The 24,760-nt window shown below is 40.9% G+C and overlaps 1 protein-coding gene across 1 annotated transcript in view; it reads right to left on the bottom strand.

Annotated features, from left to right (window-relative positions):
* LOC309960601 (DNA topoisomerase I, mitochondrial-like) overlaps window positions 1–14,204 on the bottom strand; it is a gene marked incomplete at both ends in the record, with an annotated part of 36,393 nt that extends 22,189 nt beyond the window's left edge. The window contains 2 exon segments of the mRNA XM_082837495.1: window positions 13,815–13,914; window positions 14,027–14,204. Coding sequence (XP_082693621.1) covers window positions 13,815–13,914; window positions 14,027–14,204 — 278 coding nt within the window.
* Between the last annotated feature and the right edge of the window lie 10,556 nt (window positions 14,205–24,760).

Genomic DNA, 24,760 nt, shown 5'->3' with positions numbered 1-24,760 from the left:
GGACTTGATTGACTATTTCCTTTCCTATATTAGGGAATTTTTCAACTATTATCTCTTCAAATATTTTCTCAGTCCCTTTTTCTCTTCTTCTTCTGGGGCCCCTACAATTTGAATGTCGGTGCTTTTAATGTCCCAGAGGTCTCTGAGACTGTCCTCAATTCTTTTCATTCTTTTTTCTTTATTCCACTCTGTGGTAGTTATTTCCACTATTTTATCTTCCAGGTCATTTATCCATTCTTCTGTCTCAGTTATTCTGCTGTTGTGTCCTTCTAGAGAGTTTTTAATTTCATTTATTGTGTTGCTCATCATTGTTTGTTTGCTCTTTAGTTCTTCTAGATCCTTGTTAAGCATTTCTTGTATTTTCTCCATTCTATTTCCAAGATTTGGGATCATCTTTACTATCATTACTCTGAATTATTTTTAGATTAGACTGTCTATTTTCTCTTCATTTGTTTGGTCTGGTGGGTTTTTACTTTGCTCCTTCAACTGCTGTGTGTTTTTCTGTCTTCTCATTTTGCTTAACTGTGTTTGGGGTCTCCTTTTTGCAGGCTGCAGGTTCATAGTTCTTGTTGTTTTTGGTGTCTGCCCCCAGTGAGTAAGGTTGGTTCAGTGGGTTGTGTAGGTTTCCTGGTTGAGGGGACTGGTGATTGTGTTCTGGTGGATGAGGCTGGATCTTGTCTTTCTGGTGGGCAAGATCGCATCTGGTGGTGTGTTTTTCAGTGTCTGTGAACTTATTATGATTTTAGGCAGCCTCTCTGCTAATGGGTGGGGTTGGGGTCTTGTCTTGCTAGTTGTTTGGCATGGGGTGTCCAGCACTGGAGCTTGTTGGTCGTTGAGTGGAGCTGAGTCTTAGCGTTGAGACGGAGATCTCTGGGAGAGCTGTCGCCAATTGATATTACATGGGGCCGGGAGGTCTCTGGTGGACCAATGTCCTGAACTCAGCTCTCCCACCTCAGAGGCTCACCCTGACACCCGGCTGGAGCACCAAGACCCTGTCAGCCACACGGCTCGAAAGAAAAGGGAGGAAAAAAAGAAAGAAAAATAAATAAAATAAAGTTATTAAAATAAAAAAATTTTTGAAAGAAAATTTTTAAGTAATTAAAAACAGAAGAGAGCAAACAAACCAATAAATCTACCAATGATAAGAAGCATAAAATCTATACTAAGATAAACATAAAAATCAGAAACTAGTCAGTTGCAGACAGCAAACTCCTTTGCCATCTTGAAGGTCCTCCAATAATTGATATTTCTTGATGTAACTTCTCAATCAAAAGACAAGGTCAACCAATATTTGAAAAAAGAGCAAAGGAAATTCAATGGAGAAAAGGTAGTTTTTTCAGCAAATTGTTCTGCAACAATTGTGCAAAAAAAAAAAAAAAAAAAAAAAAAATACCTAGACACTGATTTATCCCTCTCACAAAAATTAACTCAAAATGGATCATAGAACTGAAAGAAGATGCAAAACAATAAAACTTCTAGGGGGCTTCCCTGATGGCGCAGTGGTTGAGAGTCTGCCTACCGATGCAGGGGATGTGCGTTTGTGCCCCGGTCCAGGAGGATCCCACATGCTGCAGAGTGGCTGGGCCCATGGGCCATGGCTGCTGAGTCTGCATGTCCGGAGCCTGTGCTCCGCAACAACAGAGGCCACAACAGTGAGAGGCCTGCGTACCGCAAAAAAACTTGCGTACCGCAGAAAAACCCCACAAAAAACAAACCAAAAAAAACAATAAAACTTCTAGAAGAAAACATAGGAGAAAATTTGTGTCATCTTGAATTTGGCAATAAGTTTATTGATATAACACCAACAGTGTGATGCATGTAAAAAAGAAAGTGATAAATTAGGCAGTATTAAAATAAAAGACATTTGCTCTGTAAAAGACATTGTTAAGAGAATAGAAAGACAAGTCACACCCTGGCAGAAAATATTTACAAAACTTGTATCTAATAAGGGGCTTGTATCCAAAAAACAAAAAATCCTCACACTCCTCATAATACAAAGAATCCTCAGTGTCAACAAAAAGAAAAAAAACAGCCCAATTAAAAAAAAACAGTCAAAAGACCTGAACAGGCACCTCATGAAAGAAGATACACAGATAGAAAATAAGGATAAGAAAATTTGCTCATCACCAACAATCCTTAAAGAATTGCAAATTAAAACAATATTGAGATACCACCAAATAGCAATTAAAATGACAGAAATCCAAAAATCTGGCAATACCAAATGCTGGTTTGAAGGCAGAGCAACAGGAACTCTCATTCATTGCTGGTGGCAGTGAAAATGACAGTCACTTTGGAAGATGGTTTGTCGGTTTTCTTACAAAGCTAATCATAGTCTTATCAGATGATCCAACAGTCATACTTTTAGATATTTACCCCACCGATTTGAAAATTTATGTCTGCACAAAAACCTGCACATGACTGTTTACAGCAGTTTTACTCATAATCAACAAAACTGGGAGTAACCAGGATGTTCTTCAATACATAAATGGATAAACTAATTACGTATCTCCATACAAGGGAATTTTACTCAGCTGTAATGATAAATGCGGTCTCAAGTCATGAAAACACATGAAGGAATCTTAAATTCATATGATAAACAAAAGAAGCCAGCCCGAAAGAGGTAACATCATCTTATTTCAATTCAATTGCATTACAGAGAAAGCAAAACTACAATGATACTTAAAAGATCAGCAGTTGCCACGAGTTTGGAGAACGAGTGAAGCATGGCAAGCGTGGACCCCATGGGACATTTTAGACCAGTGAAACTATTCTGTATGACCATGTAGTTGTGGATACATGATGCATTTGTCAAAACCCACTGATGTTTACAGCACTAAGTGTGACCTTAATGCATCTCAGTTTTAAAAATTGTTCAGGAATTTGGCAGGTACCAGGAGAGAAAACAAAATGGGAAAGAAAAGACTCTAACTCTACAAATGTATAAGACAACGTCACTGAGGGGGCTGGGGGATAAAGAGGCTGACCTCAGTAACTTTGCAAATGCGTGGACTCAGTGAGACTGAAGGCAAATGGAGCTGCAGGTAAGCACTGTACTCTAGCTGGTGAGTGGTTTCCCACAGGGGGCCAGGTTAACACTTCTGATACTGCTGTGTATGTTTACTAAAAGTGAACAACTGAACACGAATGGTGATGGTGGAAGCCAGGTTGCTCTCCATAAGACTTAAAGTTTACAAGTAAGCTAGGAGAGGTTGTAATGTAATGTAATGGTAAAAGACTAGAGTCAAAGACATAAGTATGAAGTCATATCTAGCTTAATATATATAGATACACATGGCTACATATATAAATATTTATAAATACGTGTGCATAAGCTGTTAGTATACATACATATATTTCCTTCCTCTGTTACCTCAGTGGACCAAGAAGCAAGAACACACAGTGGCAGTGAGCACACCCAGTACCCAATCTTGGTTTCTAATACGATTTTCCAATAAAAGGAACCAGCAATCCTTGGAGAAATTACTGGTTCTAGGACTGAGGCAGGAAACACACGAGTGGAGTAAAGTAAGGAGAGTCCAAAATAAAATCAGTGATGGGAGTAGGTCAAAGGAGTACAGAAGCCAACCTACAGAGCTCCCAGTTACCAAAGCTGGAACAATTTGCACAAAAAATAAGTAACGTACTACTGGATTATAAAAGCTAAAATAAATGTCTATGAGTCTATTTTGATGTAAACATATGATTGAACAAATAAAGGAGGTAGAAGAAATATACCTCCCATGCAGAAGAATACCAAATAATTTATGTAGATGTTCTGCTCCTGAGGAGCGGAATGCAACATCCCACTCCTGAAGTGTGGGCTGCACATCGTGACTTCCCTCCAAAGAGGAAAAAAAAGAGTAACTATGCAGTGGACGAACCTGACAAACACGACCTCAGCCAGGCTTTCAAGGTCAACATAACAGTGATTAGTCGTATTGACAGTACGTGCCCGGGATAGAAGGTCGCAAAAATGGCATTTTACCCCTGTGACCTTCCTGCCCACAATCCATAACCTTGGGCTGATCACAAGAAAAACTAACAGACGAACCCCATTTAAGGGGCATTCTACAAAATATCTGACCAGTACTCCTCAACACTCTCAGGGTCATCTAAACAACGGAAGTCTGAGAAACTGTCATAGCCCAGAGGAGCCTAAGTAGACATGACGACATGATGTCCTGGATGGGATTCTAGATGCAAACTGAGAAAATCCAAATAAGAGATGGTCTTTAGATAACAATAATATATAAGTATTGATTCATTAATTGTCATAAATGAGCCAACTAATGTAAGACATTTTTAATAGAGGAGACCGGGGTATCTGGGAACTCTTGGACTATTCTCACAGTTTTTCTGCAAATCTAAAACTCTTCTAAAAAAAAGTTATTTAAAAAAAAGAATGTATCATCTAGTTACACGTTATCTTTAAATTTTATTCCAAGCACTCCATTGTATTAATAAAGACTACTAATCCAAAATTCTAATATTTTGAAATATTATTTATTTTAAGGAGTCAATCACACTGACTGATTAACTGATCTTCTCCCAATTTCTTTTAGGAGATCATTTTAAAAAAATCATTGCAAATGAAAATCTGAACATGCCATTTATCTCAGAGATTACCCTGCCTGCTATAAATGGAAGAGGCTGCTTCAGACCAGCCATACACAAAAATGAATTTTTTTAAATGGTTCTAACTGACAATTTATTTCCTATGCTCCAATGCCTTTTACTAGTATGTTTCACAAATTGAAATGCCAAAATAACATAAAATAGAATAAACTAAAGTATCAGAAGCCTGAGTAATTTACTAAAGCCTTTGAATTTACTAAATTAATCTTGTTGCTGTCAGATAAGACCACATCTAAAATAGGCAACTAGACAGTGGCCTATCTTACCCTTGATTAACCTCTAGTGAAGACACTCTGAGTCTCTTCCACATATGTAATAATCCCTCGGTCAAGGTCCTTTTTAAAGTCTGAATTCAATCGTTATGCTGCTGCTTAATTTCATGTCTTCCTATTATTTTTTCAAATAAAGATAGAAAACTGTTACTGGCCATTTCCTGTGTAGCAACCATGCATGAAGACTATCATTAAATAACCATTCTTTTAGGATTAAATGAGTATAGTCCCTTAAATCTTTCCAATTCAAAGCCAATCCTTTTGTCTTCTAGTGGGTGGTTATTATCTGAACACTTTTCTAATTTGCTATAGTCTTGTCTTTAATCCAGCACCGAAGAATTAAACTTGACATTCAAGACAATGTATTTGAAAGCCCCTGTGTGATCTTGAAGAAAAATCGTCTACGAAAAGAAGAAGGCTACCTAATTTTATCATTGAGAATGAATTTTACTGAAAACATTTCCAGTTAGAATTTTAGCCTTCCTTTGGTGCACTTAGATACAAAAGAGAACGTAGAATCTGATAGAATATAATTTTTCAAAGAACATCTCCTCCATGTGACCAGGAACGTCTCCTCCATGTGACTATGGCTATTTACTGGGACACTAGTGCGATGGGTTTCTTGGCAAGTTTATTTCGATATAAAGTACTAATGGAAAGAAATGCTTGGTATTTTGCTGTCCCTGGCAGCCCTCATGTCAGGCAGCAAGGTTCCTTGATCTGTGAAAAAGCTTTACTGCTGCGCACAGTATCTGCAATTTCTGAAACAAAATGGACTGCTTTTGTCAAATGGGCCTAAAGAGACACTCCACCCTGTCCTCCGGGCTCTGCAGGGATCCTCCCCATAGGAAAGCTTGGTCATTTGGGCCTCCGTGAATAGGGTGAACTCATTGCTTTCATAAATGCAATGAGTTACTTATGTGGTCACAAAGGAAAATCTATGTAAAGCGCTTAGCACAGGCCTGGCATCTACTAAGGACTGCGAAGAAAAGCTAGTGCTTTTTAAAAAAAGGAATTTGCAAATTATAAATTTGAGGCCTTGTAATCATGGGAGAAAGATTTTTTTTGAAAAAAAAATCCCCATTTTGAAATGAGGACTTTTTTTTTCTGATAGTTACTCTGCGTATTTTTTAAAATTTTTATTGGAGTGGAGTTGATTTCCAATGTGTTTCAAGTATACAGCAGAGTAATTCGGTTACACATATACATATATTCATTCTTTTTCAGAGTCTTTTCCCATATAGGTTATTGCATAATACTGAGTTCCCTGTGTTATACAGTAGGTCCTTGTTGCTTATCTCTGCTTATTATTTGGAATTTATTTCTACTGCCTGTGGGCCTCACGTCCTCAGAGGTTTACGAGAAGTGAAGCTAACACGCCCAACGTCGGCTCTCTATGGTGCCACACACTGCACCAGTTTGCAAAACCACATTTTAATCTGGTGGTTAAGGCACTAAATCCTCTGACCTTTGAAGATCCCCTCCCCTGCCCACCTCCCACAAGGCCTCAGCTCCAGACATGCATCCCTGGGAGCCCCCTTGCCAAGGTCCCCCCTTCACAAGCCCTGGGACAGAACCTCTGCTTGTCCCTCCCACGGAACCTCAGCACTTCACCCTTCAAACTTAACACTTCCCCACCTGGTTCATCATATACGGAGAAACTGACGCACCACCAAAGCCAGAGCAGCCAGGGCTGGGGGCGCGTGTGTGTGAGTGTTTGTGTGTGTGTGTGTGTGTGTGTGTGTGTGTGTGTGTGTGTGTGTGTGACTGTGAACAATAGAGAAACGAGCACCAGACACACGGATGGGACACAACAGTTCCCGGGAGGGTCCCTGACCAAACACCAAATGGAGGCTGTTTACCTGCCTCCTCTTGGGCTCGGTTAAAGTGCCCTGAAGACATGACCTGCATCATTTAAGTCCTCTGTGGATCCTCCCTTAATATGACATTTCACATCTCCGAGGATGATAATTACTATTCTGCAGTTTTCTGGAGTGCCGTCAGGGAGAAGACATCTAATAGTGCTGAGGACTTAAGAAAAGCAGTTCCCTAGATCTTTGTTTATCGGTGTTTACCTGTAAACAAGGTGAAGGTGAGGTAATGCTTTCAGATCTACAAAATCCTTCTGGCTAACTTATCCAGGTAATGGTGATAAACTTGACATTTGTTGCTTGAGACATCTTGACAACTAAACTTTTCATAAGGACTCACTGTGAATTTCCTCTTTAGGAATGTTCCTTTTCAAGAACGGTTTTGTTTTTCTTTCTTAAATCTAATCTCCTCCAACTTCTTCTGCACGCATGGACATGCTCAAACTAGGATGCACAAGCCCACACCTGGGGCTGAGTAACAAGTCTGCCCTGATAATACTTTTTTAAACCATATTCAGACTTTTAGAAAAATATATTCAGAGTTCGTCTTTGGATTTTCAGTATATTTCAATCTTCTTGATGGAAAGGATATATCACAAGATATGACTTATTTATAAGATTCTCAATAAGGCAGCCCATGAGGGGAGTTATAAAAAAAAAAGAATGAAACAGCAACAGCACCAGGAGCCCAAATCTCTGTTTCAGGGGTGGATTGTAGCTTTCATCTCACACCTTGAGAAGCCTGATCGGTGGAAAGGGACACGGGTGTGACAGCTTGGTCACATCCCTGCTCTCGGGAGCTGTGTTTGGAATAGGGCTGTGCTTGGCAGGAATCCTGCTTTAGAAATGCAGGCAACTTCTGCTCAGAAAACCAAAATGGTACACAAGCCCCCAATCAGACTTACATCTTTTTACAAAGAGATTGCATTTTTTAAATGGTGCTAAGAGGGCATCTAAACCACCTGTCTTCTGCTCCTCTGTTGCCTGTCACGGAGGGTCATCTGACTCGGGAAACATTTCCATTTTATAAATAGAAAGGGCATTACAAATAGATTTTGCCTAAAGAAAAATATTAATGAGATAAATAACCCAAATTTTGGTGAAGTGTCAGCCAAAATATGTTCATCACTGTCAGTCTGAATCAGCCACGCAGTATTCTCAAGTTCAGAACAGCTTGAGGCTGTTGTAAATTGGGTTTATAAAGAATGTCTTCACACTCAGGGACCGTATTTCCAAGTAAGAAGCAGGATGAATTTCCCCTCCTGTGTACGAAAGAAGGACTGAAAATTACCTGGAGGAAAGCTTTCCTGTCTGCGTTTTGTTTTCGTTACAATCACCACCTCTTCCCTCCCCGACCACCGTTGCCACTAGAAGTCACTACTCTACTCCATAGATGGAAGATACAGGGGTGGCATCGTCTGGAGCCCAATTGCCTGGATGGAAATCCTGGCTCTCCCGGGTGACTCTGTGACAGTTAGCAAATCGCTTAACTTCTCCATACCTCAGTTTTCATCATCTATAAAATGGAGGTAATAACAATGACCTCAGGGCTTTCATAAGGGTCAAAAGAAATAGTGTAAAGTTCTCAGGTGAACGCTTTGCATAGAGATCAATAAAGATGAGCTGTCATTAATAGAAGTGCCCAAAGCATGTTCTCTGAGCCTCTTTTATAGAACATACCATTCACATGCTGGATTTCAGGTCTTACCCCCTCAAAACATTGTGAGGGTCTGTATTGAGAGCATCTTTAAATCCAACCAGCCTTATTCCTAAAACCACAGTCTTTGTGAAAAAACCAATGACCCTCTTTTGTTCCTTGCAGTGAAAAGTCTTCACAGTAAATGTTTAGCATATCTCTGAAAACATTTGTTTAATGAGGACAATATTCTTTCAACCTAATTATTGATCACCTGTCATTCTACATCAAAATTTACCATTATTTGATTTTTAAATTATTGGATTTTATAGGCCAACATGAAACACTTCTTTATAATTATGAAAATTGGAAATGTAGACCTTGCTCTGTCCAGAATGAGGGGGATGTAGAGAGAGTTGCCTGGGGATGACATTCCTTACAACTTGGCAGCCAGCACTGGAAAGTGCACACCTTTTCTGGAGGTGACTCTGCTGAGCGATGCTCGGGCAGGACAGCCAATCCCAATGCGAAGACAGCGCACCAACCACGGCAAATATTTAGCGAATACAGAACCTGCTACGTGTCTATGAAATACACGGTTTATAGTAAATACATTAACCCTTATACCTAAAATAACATTTTAATAATAATTTTCTTTGTTTTACTGTTTGGGAAAATAGTCGTTTCTTGATCAGTACATTCAACATATACATCTTTTAACGGTCACCAACACAGTCCATTTTGTTTCTCACGTGAACCAATTAAGGCAGCAACGGGATGGTTGCCTGAACACACGTATTCCCTGATGAGAAGGGGAGGTTTGGACCAGGAAAGATTTCTGCCATCGTGCTCTGTGCATCTTTTCCCAGAAGGCATCAAAACTGTGTGAGAGAAATCCCACACAACTCAGGAAATAGAACACTCTTTACTCGTACTATAAATAATTTTATCTTTGGGGGATAGGATTTTGTTTTTAATTTAGAGTGAATTGAGCACCATAACACACACTAGCCTGCCCTGGAAGGAATAAGATTTGGTGACAATTGTCAATTAGATTAGATTTTTAAAATCACTATCATCTTAGTTTACACTATAGTTATATGAGTCATTGTGACAATTCCCACCAGTTTATTCTAACATTTCAGTTAGGACTTTAGACCACTAAATATTATTTTTACAATTCTTATGATAAAAGGAAAACATGGCAGGTTTTTGTTTCTTTTGGTTTTATTCATTCTTTTTCTCAGAATTCTCCCACATCTGTTTCAAAGCTGATAAACAATACTTTCTTCCTAGGAACTTGGCACTTTGTACATAAAGCAACCAAAGTACTATTATTTATGCCTGAAGATAAAACAGGAAAATACACAAAACATACAGACACACACAGACACACAGACACATACACACGCACAGAGTCACTGATCAAGAGCTCAGTGTTGACCAGGCCCTAAGCCAGAAGGCGAGTTGCTACAATTTTCCAAAATTCAACCAGACCAGGATTGACCCCAACCCAGCCAATAGCTGTCATCAGAGGCTTTGAAGAGGTTCTCCTAGATACATTCCAAATTGTTCTCTAGCCCCAGCAAAGGCGCAATGAAAGATCTATGGCGTTTAAAAGACATTTTCCTGATGATTCAACCTTTGCAAGTTTGGAGCATTCATTACTTTGGCCTTTAAAACCCCCTACAATTACCCAACTCAGTGTGGTGCAGTTCCAGGTGTCCAAACTGCCCAAACAAATCATCCAAAACTTGGTGGTTTAAAACAACAATCATCATTTCCCATCTCAGTTTCTGGAGGTCAGATGTCCAGAGTGGCTTGGCTGGCACATCCTGTTTCTGGCACCTTCCTGGTGACGCAGTCAAGTGGTTGCTCAGGCTAGGATATGGCCAGGGGTCTCCTCATCTGTCTGGTGCCAGGGCTGGGAAGACCCAAACAGCTGGGTTCCTCGGCATCCCCTCCTGTTGCTCTGTGTCGCCCCATGGGATCTCTCTCCAGCACGGCGTGTTCAAAGAAGCAGGACTTCTTAGGTGTCAGCTCAGGGCTTCCAAGGTATGTCTTCCCACGAGTGCAGGAGCTCATAGGTCACCCAGCATCACTTCTCCGGTGTTCTGTTAGAAGCAATCCCTTAATCCCATAATAGCAGGTATAGATGTTTCTTCCTTTAAAAAATTTAAGTTTGAAACACATATGTCAGACCAAAGATTGAGAGTTCTCCATAGGATGTAATAGTCACTCAAGAGTGTTATGTTTTCCTGATAGACATAGAAGATTTAGCCACTCATATCCATGACTGGTGATGTGGGAAAGTAAATGTAAATATCTTCCAAGTTTAAAAGACACATCTGTCATGTTTATTTATTTTTATTTTCTTAAAGTATTTTTTCACACCCTCATATCTTTTTTTTTTTTTTTCCGGCCGTGTCATGCGGCATGCGGGGTCTTAGTTCCCGTACCAGGGATGGAACCTGCACCCACCGCAGTGAAAGCAAGGAACCTTAACCACTGGACCGCCCGGGAAGTCCCTCTTTAATTTTTATTATATGCTGAAATAACTCTTGAGCAAATCCTTTGTGAAATAAGGAGAGCTATAAATAAATAGAATAGATACAATAAACACATAAATCTGTGGATGAAGTGTTCACAAAGACCTCAGAGGGATGGCTTAGAAAATGTTCTAAGTCCCATGTGCTACTCTTTTACTATTTTCCTGAATATTATCCCTCAGAGAAGATGAAGGTTGGTGCCTTAAGCAGTAATATTCACAATTTTAAGCACGGGTAGAATGATAGATGTTGAAAATAAACATCCTCCTACATTCTCTTACAAAATCACTGCCCCCAAACTACTGAGACTCTTTTCTGGACAGTTTCACTTTGAAAACTATTCTCATTTGAAGCTCATGGAAACTAGAGTAATTATTCATTCAAACCCAGTAAGCAATAATTAATGTTTGCCTTCTTGTTCATGCTTCATGAACTATTTCTGCAATCAACCAATATGCCACCACCTGGGTTAACACTAAGATGTTTGGTTGGTATTCGACAGGTGTTAACATTGACTAAGAATCAGAGCCTTGCAATTAGCAAAACCCATCCATGTTGCTGCAAATGGCATTATTTTGTTCAAAATTTTATTTTCAAGGTGACGTTTGTCACATGTTATGGAATCCATATATTGATCTATTATTTCAGTTCATTTCTACATTTTTTGATAATAAAACCTGATCAAGAAATTAAAGAGGGAGAAATTCTCAGTTTTAAATGTGCTTTGCATTTGCCAATATTAGTAGCCACACTAAAATTATCAAAAATAATTTAAGAAACAAAGAGAGACACATGTTAGGGGGACAGGCATCCTTGTCTGCCAGCTCCCATTGAGAAACTAGTGCTGGTTCTTATGGAGAATGTCAGGGCTGTGGTCAGAAGCCCCAGGTAAGAACTGTTTAGTTAGGCGTTTGGGTTTAGAAATAAACAAGAGAGAGAAATTACAGAGTTAAATTGCCAAATATACTAAATATGTATCTTAAATATTTATCTTCCTGTTACGGATAATAAAATTAATTAATTTCTAAAGCTGAGGTATTTCCTTCAGAGGTATCCTTTCTATTCTCCACAGGTAGGACGCAGGGTGGACCCAGTGACTCTTTCACGTGGAGGATTAGAATGAACCGGACCCTCATCTCTGAATTCACACACTGATATAAAGGACCCTACCACCCAGAGACTTTGTCATATGTCCTGGGTTTTAATGAGTATCCTTTTAAATACAATCAAAGCTGAAATTTTATTGTTAGCTATCTCCAGTAAAAAGCCGCCGTGGAGCCAGGGCTAAAACTAGAGAAGAGGGACTCAGCTGTGTTAATGTTCATTTCCCACATAAGGCAAAATTCCCAGAAAGGAAGTGATGCATCCAGGTTCTTAATCTTCAGGACACCGGCAAGCTCTGAGCCTTGGGACGAGACTCACCCTCCCAGGTCCTCCAGCTCTGAATCTGTACGCTTGACGAATCATCTAAGCTCTCAACTGTCAGGATAATTTGAAACTAATCCTCAGGACTTCTGTAATAAGGCCTAAAAACTAAAATTAAATACCAAAAACAAGATCTTCGAGAAACAAACTTTATTTAAATTCCCCTTTTGAGACTCTCTTTGACTCTGACACCCCGGGACCCAGCACGTGGAGACAAGCCAGCTCCTATGCTGAGCAGACATTTTTACAAAGTAACCATTAATTCAGCCATAAAATACTTATTGCAGTTCAGCTAGATATAAAACAAGGTAGCAGAAGCTCAGAAAGAGGCAGGTGTGAGCTGCAGTTCCTCCCAGGAGTTGCCGATAGCACACACAGCTATCTGAGATAAGCATACCTCAAAAGATAAAACAATTAGGAGGTAAAACAAGTGGTTATGATATTGGGGCAGTGATGCACTGAAGGGGAAATGTCTAACCTATTTTGCTAAATGTAGAAATGGCTGCGGCTGGGCTCGGGGCTTGAGTCTCCCTGTAACGTCCGTCGGCTCCCTATAAAGTCACTCACTGCAGACAAACACCAAATCTACACAAGACACAGTGCGCTTGCCATGCAAATGCATTTTCAAGGTGAGTCCCAAGGTTCCTGCTTCCAACCACTTAATCATCCCAAAGACACAATCCACAAATAAAAATGCTGGATGTGCCCTTGACTGTGGTCACTTTTTCAAGAAACCAGTTTTAATTGGTCAGTGACTAATCAATTCACAATTCCGGGCTTGTATCGACTAGCCCGACCTAGCACGCATTAAAAACAGTGAGCAGGATATTGAGCTCTCCACCTAAAATGAAACGTGGACAGTTGTGCCTATAACGAGGAAGATTTATGAAACCAGGTCAGGAATTTAGAGCAACACATTAGACACAGGAACCCAGTCAAAAGTCTTCCTTTCAGTCACTAAGGTTTTTTTTTCCACAGAGCTGCCCTGCTTCCAAACAGAAACTTTCAAAATTATAAACACATCCTAAATAACTTCTCCAGCACGCCCACATTAGATGAACAGGTAAATTCTGTGGAAATCGAGGGAGATTTCACGTTCCAGTTTTTAATGGTGTGTGGCCCACTAGCTCATGGAGTCTTTATCCAAATAGTTCTTTAAGTTTTCACTTTCAACCTCCTCTTTTCTTTACCCTGGACCACAGATCTCAAGGGCCCAGAGCGGAAGGGCCCGTTTCGGGGAGAGGAGACGGGAGGTGCACGGCTGGGATGCGGGAGTGGGGAAGGCAGAACAAGCGCGGCCACGGGGCCTGAGGACGTGAGACCCTGTCCCGCAGGCGACGGGAGCGCTTAGGTGTCCCCGGAGAGAAGCGGTGGCAGTGGGAGAAGCATCATCTCTAGTTGAGCATCTCTCCACAATCTCTCAGACCTCAGGACGGAGGCCGCCCGGTTCCGGTGCACGGAGCTGCCTTCCTCGTGGGCGGGCAGTTTGAACAGCACAGCGGGGAGCTTGGACTTGGGGGATGACCCTGAGCGGGGAGGACACAGAGACCCAAGAGCGGCTTTGCAAGCGGAATCAACAGATTTGTAGACAGACTGCATTGTGGGCGTTGAGGTTTGCGGGGTTTACACGTAACTCACCGGCTTCCGACGGACCTCCGGGCCCCTTGCTCTGTTTGCGGGGTCCCCTCCGTGGAAAGAGGCGCAGCCTCAAGGTCGGAGGTGGAGGAACGGGCACCACCTTTCCACGACCCAATGCTTTGCAATGACTACTGGCCCCTGAGGCCCCAAATTCAGATCGAATGCAAGATCGAATCATTCTTAAAAGAAAACTCTTTTTAAAAGATTCACAACAATAAGGCCCTTTGTTTTCATCTGCTTCCACCCTTTCTGTTTCTCAGAAGGATCTGAAACTGAAATTTCAGAATATCCTGAGAAACAAGACCTCTCTTCTGTTTCTGACCACATGGAAGAAAAAATAATAAGAAGGCCGAGAATCATCATGTTTACAGACCAATTCTTTAAAAAAGAAGATTAAGTATTTGATGTTCTGAATCCCTTTTCAAACGGACCCACATTGCTTGCATTTTGGAAATCATCAACTTGGGAGGATTTCCTAGTTATTGTTGGCACTATTCAAGTGTATGTTCTACAACCAGCTCTCTTTGAGGGCTTTACGCCTGTTTGTTTTTCACAGTGCCTAGCCACAATTCAGATAGGCTGGATTTTGACAAATACACACACGTCTGGCGTAAAAGTTTTAAGGAAGGGTGCATTGTCACCATTGCTCTACAGAGATTAATCTTCCCCCACGAAGTTTATACATCCAGAAAATATTTATTTCCATCAAGAATGTAAACAGTACTAATAACTAAGTAATATGAGAATGAGGTTATGGTGGAATCGTTCTAGAAGCTGATCACACTCTCCAGGCATAAATCCCTTGAAACTAGCAAAGCACCATGGATGTAAATTCTCAAAGTGTCAAAGAATTATCCTCCAATAGCATAATACTAGGAAGTAAAAAGAGCACAATGGTGAACAAATCCAATTTTCCATGTAAAAGTCTTAGAAGGTCGTTTTCCATCGGCGCTTCTCATGAAAAAGATTTGAAGTGGTTTACAAACACACACAGAGACCAAAACTACATCAAAGCATTATTAAGAAGATAGCAAATATGTAACACATGGAGCTCCCGGGAGGGTACCAGCGGCGCCCCAGCCCTCCTTCTCCCCTCTGGGGCCTGTGGAAGATGCTCTTCTCAGCCCTTCGTGGAGTGCAGGCCAAGGAAATAAGAGGGATGTGGCCTGAGCCCTTCCCAGTGGGGGTGATGGCCATCCCACGTGGGATTCTCAGGGTTCTATCCTCTTGGTTGAGTCATACGTCTAATATACATTTCAAATAATGGAGAAATTATCATTGTTTATATATGAAGTTTGGATACCATGGATCAAGTACAGGTATCCTGAAGGACAAAGCCATGAAAATTACTTTGTGCTTGAATTGCTTTGCAGTGATTAGTGTTTGATTAAATTCGAACGCCAAGCTGGAGAGAAGTGGAAATTCAAGGCTTCACCAGGAGAATGACAGCATTTTCCATGGAAGAGCAAGAATTATGTAATATAATTAAAACATTTTATTATGAGGAAGGCATGTGCTCTAAGAACTTGTCTCGCATCACGATTATGACCGTAGGCTGCAGTCACACTACCATTTGACTGGCTCGGTAACTGTTTTTGCTGGGGGTACAATAAAAATCTTAATTTAATTTTTTCACTGTGTTCGGGGTCAGATATCCCCAGCAGGCACTAGCGCATTTGCCCACTGACCTGCACTTTTCTGAGCAATGTGAAGGAGCAGTGATAACTAGACACCAATTGAGCTTTGATTCTGACCCTCCACACTCCCCCTGGCAGTGCATTTAAGTCCCAGCCATAAAAAACTGAACCTCTACCAGTGGATTGACATCGTGAGAACTGTGCCAGCCTGAAGGAAAACTTAATCAATTCTGATGGAGGAAAAAACCATGGGTAAGATGGTCAGCAGAGGAGGAATGTCTTGCGTTTATTTTTTTCCATCTTTGACTTATGTTTTATTGATAACATATATATATATATTACTTTTCTTTCTTTTTTTAAATTTTATTGCATCTTGTTTATGTACACTTTCGGTTTATGAAATATGTTTACATAGAGGACCTTGTTTGATAATCCCACCCACTCTGTGAATTAAAGAGTCAAGGATTTTTAGCCTCTTTTTTCAAATTACAATTTTTGTCCTTAATGAGCAGGGAACGTCAGGGGTCGTGGTGTAATGCATCGGTCCTGTACAAAATGGGGCGAGCTCCCCAAACCATCGCTCTGGTACCATTTTCACCATTTCCAACCACTATTGCCAACCAGAAGCAGGGAGGTGAGTGATGTTATCGAGAGGTCCTTTAGTTAACAGTCTGAGCATGAAATAATGGAAGTTTCCCTTCCTGCTGTCTTGCCTCGTGCTGCAGACAACATGCCATAGATCTGGTCCTCTGCTTTCCCTTACTCATCGCCTTCTTTCTGAAGCTTAACATCTGGGTGGGACCTGTTTTCAAGTGAGTACTATGGACAGACCCCACCACTGTTATTCCAGGCAGCTCTGCGAAGAGCAAAAGGACATAAAACAGGAGCAGTTACAGGGGGCATTCATGTTTACCTCTCTGGGATTTGGTTCCCTTGTCCTTAAAGAGTTTTTTATTTGATGTGGACCATTTTTAAAGTCTTTGAATTTGTCATAATGTTGCTTCTGTTTTATGTTTTGGCTTTTTGACCGCGAGGCATGTGGGATCTTAGCTCCCTGACCAGGGATCGAACCCACAACCCCCTGCATTGGAAGGCGAAGTCTTAACCACTGAACTGCCAGGGAAGTCCCCTCTTTGTCTTTAAAATGAGGAACTAGGACAAAAGAAATCTCCAAGATCTAGGCCAGTTCACACATGAAGGTTTTGCAGTTTGGTAAAAATATTGGTAAGTCAATCATTCTTACAAAATTTAAGAATTTTTAGAGGTTCCATGAATTTGTACTTTCATGGCCAATGAACATCACTCTCCAAACTCATATCTCAACAATCCCAGAGCTATTATCACAGATTCATAAAGGGTAACTGACGCGCTAGGAGAGACACCCCCTACCTATAAAAGACTCAGAAATATCAACAGCGTGTGCAAACGCCCCTTCATCCCTTGTCTCCTCACCTTTGGAACCCCTGGTGCTACTGCCAAAAAAGCCATTCCAGGCAGGCAGAAAGCTTTAGAGAAATTGGAGGTAAAGAAGTAAAGAAAGGAATGAGACTGAAAAAGGAAATGCAGCATGGAGCTGACCAGGGACAGGTGCACAGAACGAGCTGACCTTCGCCAGCCCAAAAATATCTTTCCCCCACTGTGCCCGGCTGGCTGAAATTGCCTCACTGAGACATGCTTTTGGGATAATAAGCAGGGTTTTTTTTTTTTTTTTTTAATGTCACTAACTCTAGGAGAGTTCAGAGACTGTCAAGCCCTTCCTGCATTTGTGTGAGTTGGTTCAGATTGTTTTCCTCCTAACAGCCAGCTGAGAACAACAAGCCTGAGTTAATCAGAGTTTTGAATAGCTGGGAAGGAAAGGGGAGTAATTTGGGTGAAAGATAATCTGAGGGAATGGGCTTCCTTTGGCTGATGGAGATGAAGACGTTGAGAGGTCTGTAAATTAGGGCACTAGAAAATGGAGCAGCTGCAGAAACTTCCTGCTCGAGAAAGAGGACTGGACACCGCGAGATGCTGTGTACTCGCGAGATTTAGGGAATATTATCTCTTGCGCGGAAAGGAAACTGAGGCTCAGAGAGATACGGGAACTTGCCAAAGTTACTGCCACCATTTCATGCCCCTGAATTCTCTTTCTTACGCTTCTTTCTGTTTTCTTACCATCCCCCTCTTCATGGCCACCAGGACTTAAATGTAGAGACCGATGAAGAGAAAAATGTCGTACAGCGGCAATTTCTGTGATCTAAGAAAATATGTTTTGGGTTCCAAATAGCTAACCTGTGACTGAGCTATTGAGATACAATTGTTCTTAAGCTGAGTAATTCATATACTTTTGATTTTTTTTCCCAGTTACATAAGTAAATTGATGAAAACCGTAGAAAGAATTCCTTATTTGTAATCTCAATCATTACATTGCATCATGGCTGGTATTGACATTTGGTCCTGCTGTACTACAAACTCTTCGAGCAGAGACTCTCCTGCACCAGCCATACTGGGAATTCAGTAAACATATTCAATGAATTAATAAATGTGAATGAATAAAGCCTTATCAAAATGGCCTGCTCAATAATATAGTTGTATGCACTTATTTTTTCAGGCCAGACACCACGGGAGACCATGAGCTGGCTTTGGTTCAGACTGATAATGAAAGGTCAGTCAAAAGCAAGTATGGGCAGTATAATTTGGTTTAGAATGAAGAGTCTGGACATGAATCTGTTTACTATCTTACTGAATTTGTATCTCTCTTTTTTTTTTTTTTGGTTTTTAATCCTTATTTTTCCAAGAGTTTCTTTTGACCATAGAGTTGAGAAGAATGGAATAATTCTGGGACCAAAAATGAGTTAAACTTGGCATTTTAAGAACATAGATCATTTCAGGATCAGAAAAACACAGAGAAGGAACATTATATCATTCATGATGAATTTTAAAACATCACATTTAGTCAGGTCACTGAGATGTTGATGAAACAGTACAGTTTTAGAACTCTGGGGGGACAAAAGCTTAAATCTTCTGTTTCCATGATCAGCCTTGGGTCTAGCCTTTGAATTCCCAGTCTGACAGGAGAAGGCTGACCACTAAGTAATGGCAGATCTTTTGTTAATTGAGCTATCTGAAGCAGCAACTCAGAAACCGTGCTTATGAATAAGGAAATGCCTGCAGTGATATCAGTATTTCCAAGGCATGACTTACATGTGGAAGAACAAGACAAATGATCATTTGAACCATGATCCCCCTACCTGAAGGAAGGGACAAAGGTGCCCCATCAGAATACAGGAACTGGGTGTAGATGAAAGGATTCCAGAAACCCAGCAATAGTACTTCACGTACTTCGGAGCTATGGAGTAGAACTGTGTGGGTTCAAACCCCAGGCCCACTCCATCCTACCTGCGCATCCTGGGGCAAGTCATTTAAATTTTCTTTATTTCTAAGCAGGAGCTGATAATAGTGCCCACTGTAGAGAGGAATCCTGAGGCCTACATTAGTTAATATGTGTAAAAATACTTTAAAAAAGTGTTTGGCATAGAGCAAGCCCTCAACCAATGTCACGCCTGCCTGTGTTTGAGGCCGCAAAGTCTCTGGACCCCATTTGCTCCATCAAGAAGATCGGTGATCTTAGCACCGGGCCAAGGCCGTGCTTTCCAAGCAGAATTAGTGACACTCCGGGGAGGGGGGAGGTCATCTTTGTGCCTCCTCAGAACCATAGTGTGGGATTAAAGCTAGAGAGAGTACAAAGTTCACTGCAAACATTTCCCTGTTAACCAGGGAGGTGTCTGAGCTGCTGCTTCAGAGAGTTCAATTATAAGGCATCTACCAACTAGTGGCCAGACTGCTCCCTTAGTTTGAAAATGTGAAGTCTTGGCCAAAGACTGCCCATGGAAATTGAAGCTTTTACTCCTAAAATGTTCTAAGACGGTATCATTTAAGTCAACGCCCCAGCTACTTTACCGTGATGACTGATGCGTGACTGTATTTTTTTAATTCCTGATTTATGATTCAATGCACCCACTATAAGTTATTCTGATCCTGAAATTTTCTATGCCCTTAAAATTCCAAATTTAACTCTCCCTCTTTGCCTCAGTAATGTCCTTCCCTGAAAGCATTCCTTTACATACCCATGAATTTCACCTCCAGTCACAATCCGTTGCCCTTACAGTCACTCTGGAGGCTGAGTCTGTCATAACCTCTACGTATAACTCTCCCATCATCATTTCAGCCCAGAAAATTCCAGTCACAATTGCCTTCTGGGGCTCTAAATCAGGTTATGGTAATGTGACAACTCATTCAATATCCTCAAAGTCCCCAGCCTCTTGCCATCAACTCCCATTCACAAATTCATATTTTATAGAAAAACTTTAAGTGAAAGCTTAAATTAGGCAAAGATTGTAGTTTGGTCCAGCTACCTGCTGGGATTCAGATTCTCCTTGGAGGAACCTGACTAAATTCTATACAGCAATTAAACACATTCACTATTACTCAGAAGTGGGGGTTTCTCAGGAAAGGGAGTTTGACTGAATCCAGGGACAGTCAGCCTGGAACTTCAGTCTGGAACACTGGAATCCACAGATTTCAGCTTTCAAACTTACCTTCTAACAACGTGGCTGTTCCCCAGCTCTTTGAGTCTGGGAGGAAAATGTCCATGTCCAGATGTTTAGGTGGGTCATACTTTTGAGAATATTGGAATGGTTGAGCAGAGAAGGAGTCCTGTATGTGGGCAGAGCGCTGGGTGGACAGCCCTCAGTTTGAAGCAATGAGCTTTGCCTCTAAACCACTAAAAGGCTGTGTGACCTGGGCGAGTCACAGTCTCTGAGCAACATCTTCCTTATCCGTGAAATAAGGGTTAGGACAAGGTGGCCGCTGGGTCTCACCCCACGATCCCGTGTGGAAGGGGTATAATTCTGCATAATTCAGTGGCCAAGTCTAATAGGAAAATCCTAAAGGACCAGAACCTAAACTTAATTCTCCGAGTGAAGCTGGCTCACACTGTAGGTTCTCTATTTCTCTACTCTCTTTGGAAGTGTATTTACAAGATGCTATCATTGTCTTACTTATCTTAATACTAAATTGTTATAACTTATTACCATAGTTTCCCCTTTGATAGGAGTAACAAGATAGGTTTTCAGTTTTGAAAGCATGTCTATCAGTCATACGTAAATGCAAACTTACTAGTTGTATCCAAAAAGCCCAAGTCCATAGACCTTCCCCTCAACTTTAAAGGTCCTCACTTATGAAATCACTGTTTCACTCAGGAAGACATCAGATAAGGAAGACACTGGTATGCTAGAAGGAGAACAGGCTAAACGGTAGAATATCTAATCCCAGTTCTATACCCTGGATAAGTGACCTCACGTTTGTGTCACTTGGCTTCCCAATAGAGACATAGGGATGATCTTATTGTATCTCCCTGCACAAAAATTCTGTTACTCTGGAAACTAAACTCCCCTCATTTCAGCCTTGATTCTTAGTAAGCTTGTGTGGTAAAAATGAGTGTCAGATACATGGAAAGCTGTCCGTAAATACTAGTTTAAGATAAAACAAGTGGAGCAGAGCTACCCACCCATTTCTCCCTGGCTCAAATGCATTACCATCACGGAGGAAGAAAAGAGTTCAGAAGAGAGGTAGAAAGGTATGCCAGCGCTTTTTCTGGAGGCTCCTTAACTATGCACCTACAAGTTCACTTTTCAGGACTGTATCCCTCCCACAACAAACTTAGATGACTCGTATGCCGTGTTTGCAGCTAAGCAGAATATTTTCTGGAAAATCGTGTTATCAGAAGATGTGTCCCGGAGCGCTACCCTTTGAGATCTGTACCTCCTATCATGTGTGGCTACTGAAAGATTCAAGGAAGCTTGTTGTAGCGTCCTGGTTGTTCAAGAAAAACTGTCCAAACCAGGTCTGAAGGCAAAGAAATCTTAGCTTCCGGAGCCGGCCCTTTTCGTGGTCTAGTGAAAAGTTCATCTTCCAAGAGACTAAAATCGTCGTGTTATCTGGGGAGAGATGTAAATGGGCTGTGTGACCTTGGGCAAGTTGCTTAGTTTCCTATGTATAAAGTCAGGAACTTAAATCAGATAACTTTTCCAGGTCTAAAATTCTGTACCTCTAAGACTGAATGCCTTCCTGGAGATGAAGTTTAATCCTGTCATAGACTGGCCTGTTATTACGATACAGTCAGTTCAGATATAACCCAAACAAAATCGGGTCTCCCACAGCACAAAAACAATGTCAAGAGCAAGCTTGATTTACATGGGAATTAGACCTAGACTTAGATTTCAGCATTACGATGGGTTCCCACCAGCGTGCCCTGGATTATCCTCTACCCTGTTCAACTGTGCAGTAAATCTTCAGGATGTGAGATCAGTACTTGCTTGGATAAATAAATGAATCAACGTTAAGCAAAGGCAATAAATCATTGCTGCCCTCCCCTCCGTCTCCCTTCCCCGCCAAATTCCTATGGAAACAAACAAACAAAAAGAAGTCAAAAGAGAAAGGAGAGCAGAAAATCTTTTCAGCATGGTTTGTTGGACCGAGATTGCCCTACATTTTGTCAGCCTGGCCTCCACTGGCCTCCCACCTAGCAGGACTATTTTCAGCACAGAGGCCACTCCTGATTTTTGTGGATGTATTAAGTAAGCCACATCTCCTGTCAGGCAGTTTTTGTGAAGGAAGTTCGTCCTTAAGCCCATCCAGCTGTTTTCTCAAGTATACCTTTAGGACTAAGGGGGCAGGAAGCCTGAGAGGACATGGCTAGCTCAGCACGACTCCTCACAACTACAGCCCAAGAAAAATATCTCCGAGGAATGTACCTTGTGAATAGCATATCAACAGCACCTCCGTGTACGAAGGACGGTCATCTCGTTTCTTTACTTGGCCATTGTAAGTCCTGGATAATTACTTTTCTCGTTCTAATTTAATTTGCATTAAGCCCAGTGTGTTTAGTTTTTGAGACCTAACACTCAAATCTGGCCTGTGGTTAGGAATGCAAGACTCCTGGGAAAACATCTGGTCTTATTTGGAATAAATGTCTGAATTCACTTTATTCTCATCAGAAACCTCTCTTAATGTCCTTCCTAATGAAGTATATGCTGCACATATATTATTTAAAAATAAAAATAGATTCACAGATGACCATTGAGAGAATGGTGAATAGGAGAATGTTGGACACTTTGTCACGAAGTAATCATTAAAATGATTCCTAAAATCGTACTATTATTTGAAAGAACCACATGCCAACTCAAGGCATTCCAATTTGACAAATGAAGTTTGAATGGCTTGCGGCCCTTTCCAGCTCTCTCCTTGATTCTCATTTTGTCATCCTTTAACTTGATTGAGCCACTGTCATACTGCAGAGTGGAAGGTGCTGGATAACCTTTCTATACAGGACCTGTGGGTCCTGAGCGGTATAAAACATAATGGAAAAGATTATGGGACTATGTTAGCTGTAAAGTAACGAATAGTCACTTAATAGATACTGTTGGCCTTTTGCTTACATACAAACAGGCACACATATATATAAGCTGTATGTGTGTGTAGATATATATATGTATGTATATATATGTATGCATACAAGTAGTTGTGTATATGTATATAGTGGACAGTAAATTGGGAGTGTTTCTATCTCAATTTGTGGGCTATGTTTGAGAAGAACCCGTTTCTCTAAACAAACATTGATGCATCTCTAACTACAGTAGGAAAAATACCATGTATCTACCCCCTCTATTGTGTAAAGTTAAAACCTTCAAGAAAACACTTAATTCTAAGTATTTATCTTTGTTTAGTGCTGGAAAGCTGAGAGGCTCTTCACACTTAAGGTGATAAATGTTGAACATCTGACATAAGAGGACAGGGAGTTCACTGGGGCTTAATGAGAGCAGGAATAGTGCAACCCCCACACTTCCACATTTATTCAGTAATTCTCAGGAGTTAACATCAGTTATAGTCTAATTTGACATGGGCAATTGACTGGTATTTTATATTTTAGTTTTTACAGTAATTAAATAGAGTAATGTTTCACTCCATCGTATTTTTTTTTAGTAATTCTCCACAGCAGGTAGTTCCGTGGAATACTGCCATGGTATGTGTTATATTCTTCTCTTCCAGCCCTCCTGGAAATATTTAAAATCTGCAGAAAGTTACAGAGAAAGATCTTATTAACAGAGATTCAAGATACCACCATCTTCTAATATTTACTGTGGACTCCAAAGAGTCACTGAGGATTCCTAAGTGACATTAGCTTGTAAAAATCATGCCCCCTCAGGACGTGTTTGATGCTGGAGACACGTGCCTCAGTTTCCTCATGTTTTCTAGACTCTCCTGGATTCCTTAAAGTTGATCCTCTTCGAAAGGTACACTGCTCGTCTCGTTAGCATGCCTTCCTCAATCCTTCCCCTCCCACACCCAAGCTACCAAAATCCACAGGCTGCCAAAAATACCCTCTCTGGGAAAACATCTGTAACCTCTGTGACCTTGTTTTTCCACTGCTACCATTTCAATACCAGGCACTTTACACTGTCACAGGGTATTTTGATCAGTGACATTTTGACCCAACTTAAAAAAATAAAATATTATAAGATAAGCTTTTATATTAGTTACGTATGTGCAAAGCCATCCTATCCTTGAGCCTTTCTTACCAATTTCAGACCTACAGCCTATAAAGTGAGCATCAGGTGTGGGTCAAGGATGCAGAGTCAGAGATGGGCAGACAAACTTCAGGTCACTGACAGCCAAGTTCAGCCACAGACCCGCACCCCCAAAACAGACCTCCAGCTGCTCTGAGCAAACTATCTGCTTTTTCTCTGAGAAGTCACTTATATTTTGAAAGCTCCACATCACGACTTCTCAGATTTCTCCCTTACATTCAATAATACATAACTAGAGACAATGAGTTAGAGCAACATGCCGTTCAGGTTGCACAAGATATCTGCAATAACCTCTCTCTCAATAACACAGCTCATATATAAGGAAACATTTTTGGCTTTGGAGAATAGGACTAAGAGCCCATCTGGAGGCCAATCCACTTTATTTTATTTATTTATTTATTTTAAGACACACATAGTTTATGCTTAAGAAACAAATTTCTGGAAGAGTAGCATTATAACATTTAGATAAA

This window comes from Leucopleurus acutus, assembly GCF_964270905.1.
Source record: "Leucopleurus acutus genome assembly, chromosome: 1".
In the NCBI taxonomy this organism is placed as follows: Eukaryota; Metazoa; Chordata; class Mammalia; order Artiodactyla; family Delphinidae; genus Leucopleurus; species Leucopleurus acutus.
Note: the sequence above shows the minus strand (reverse complement) of the source record. Positions and strands in the feature narration are given on the sequence as shown.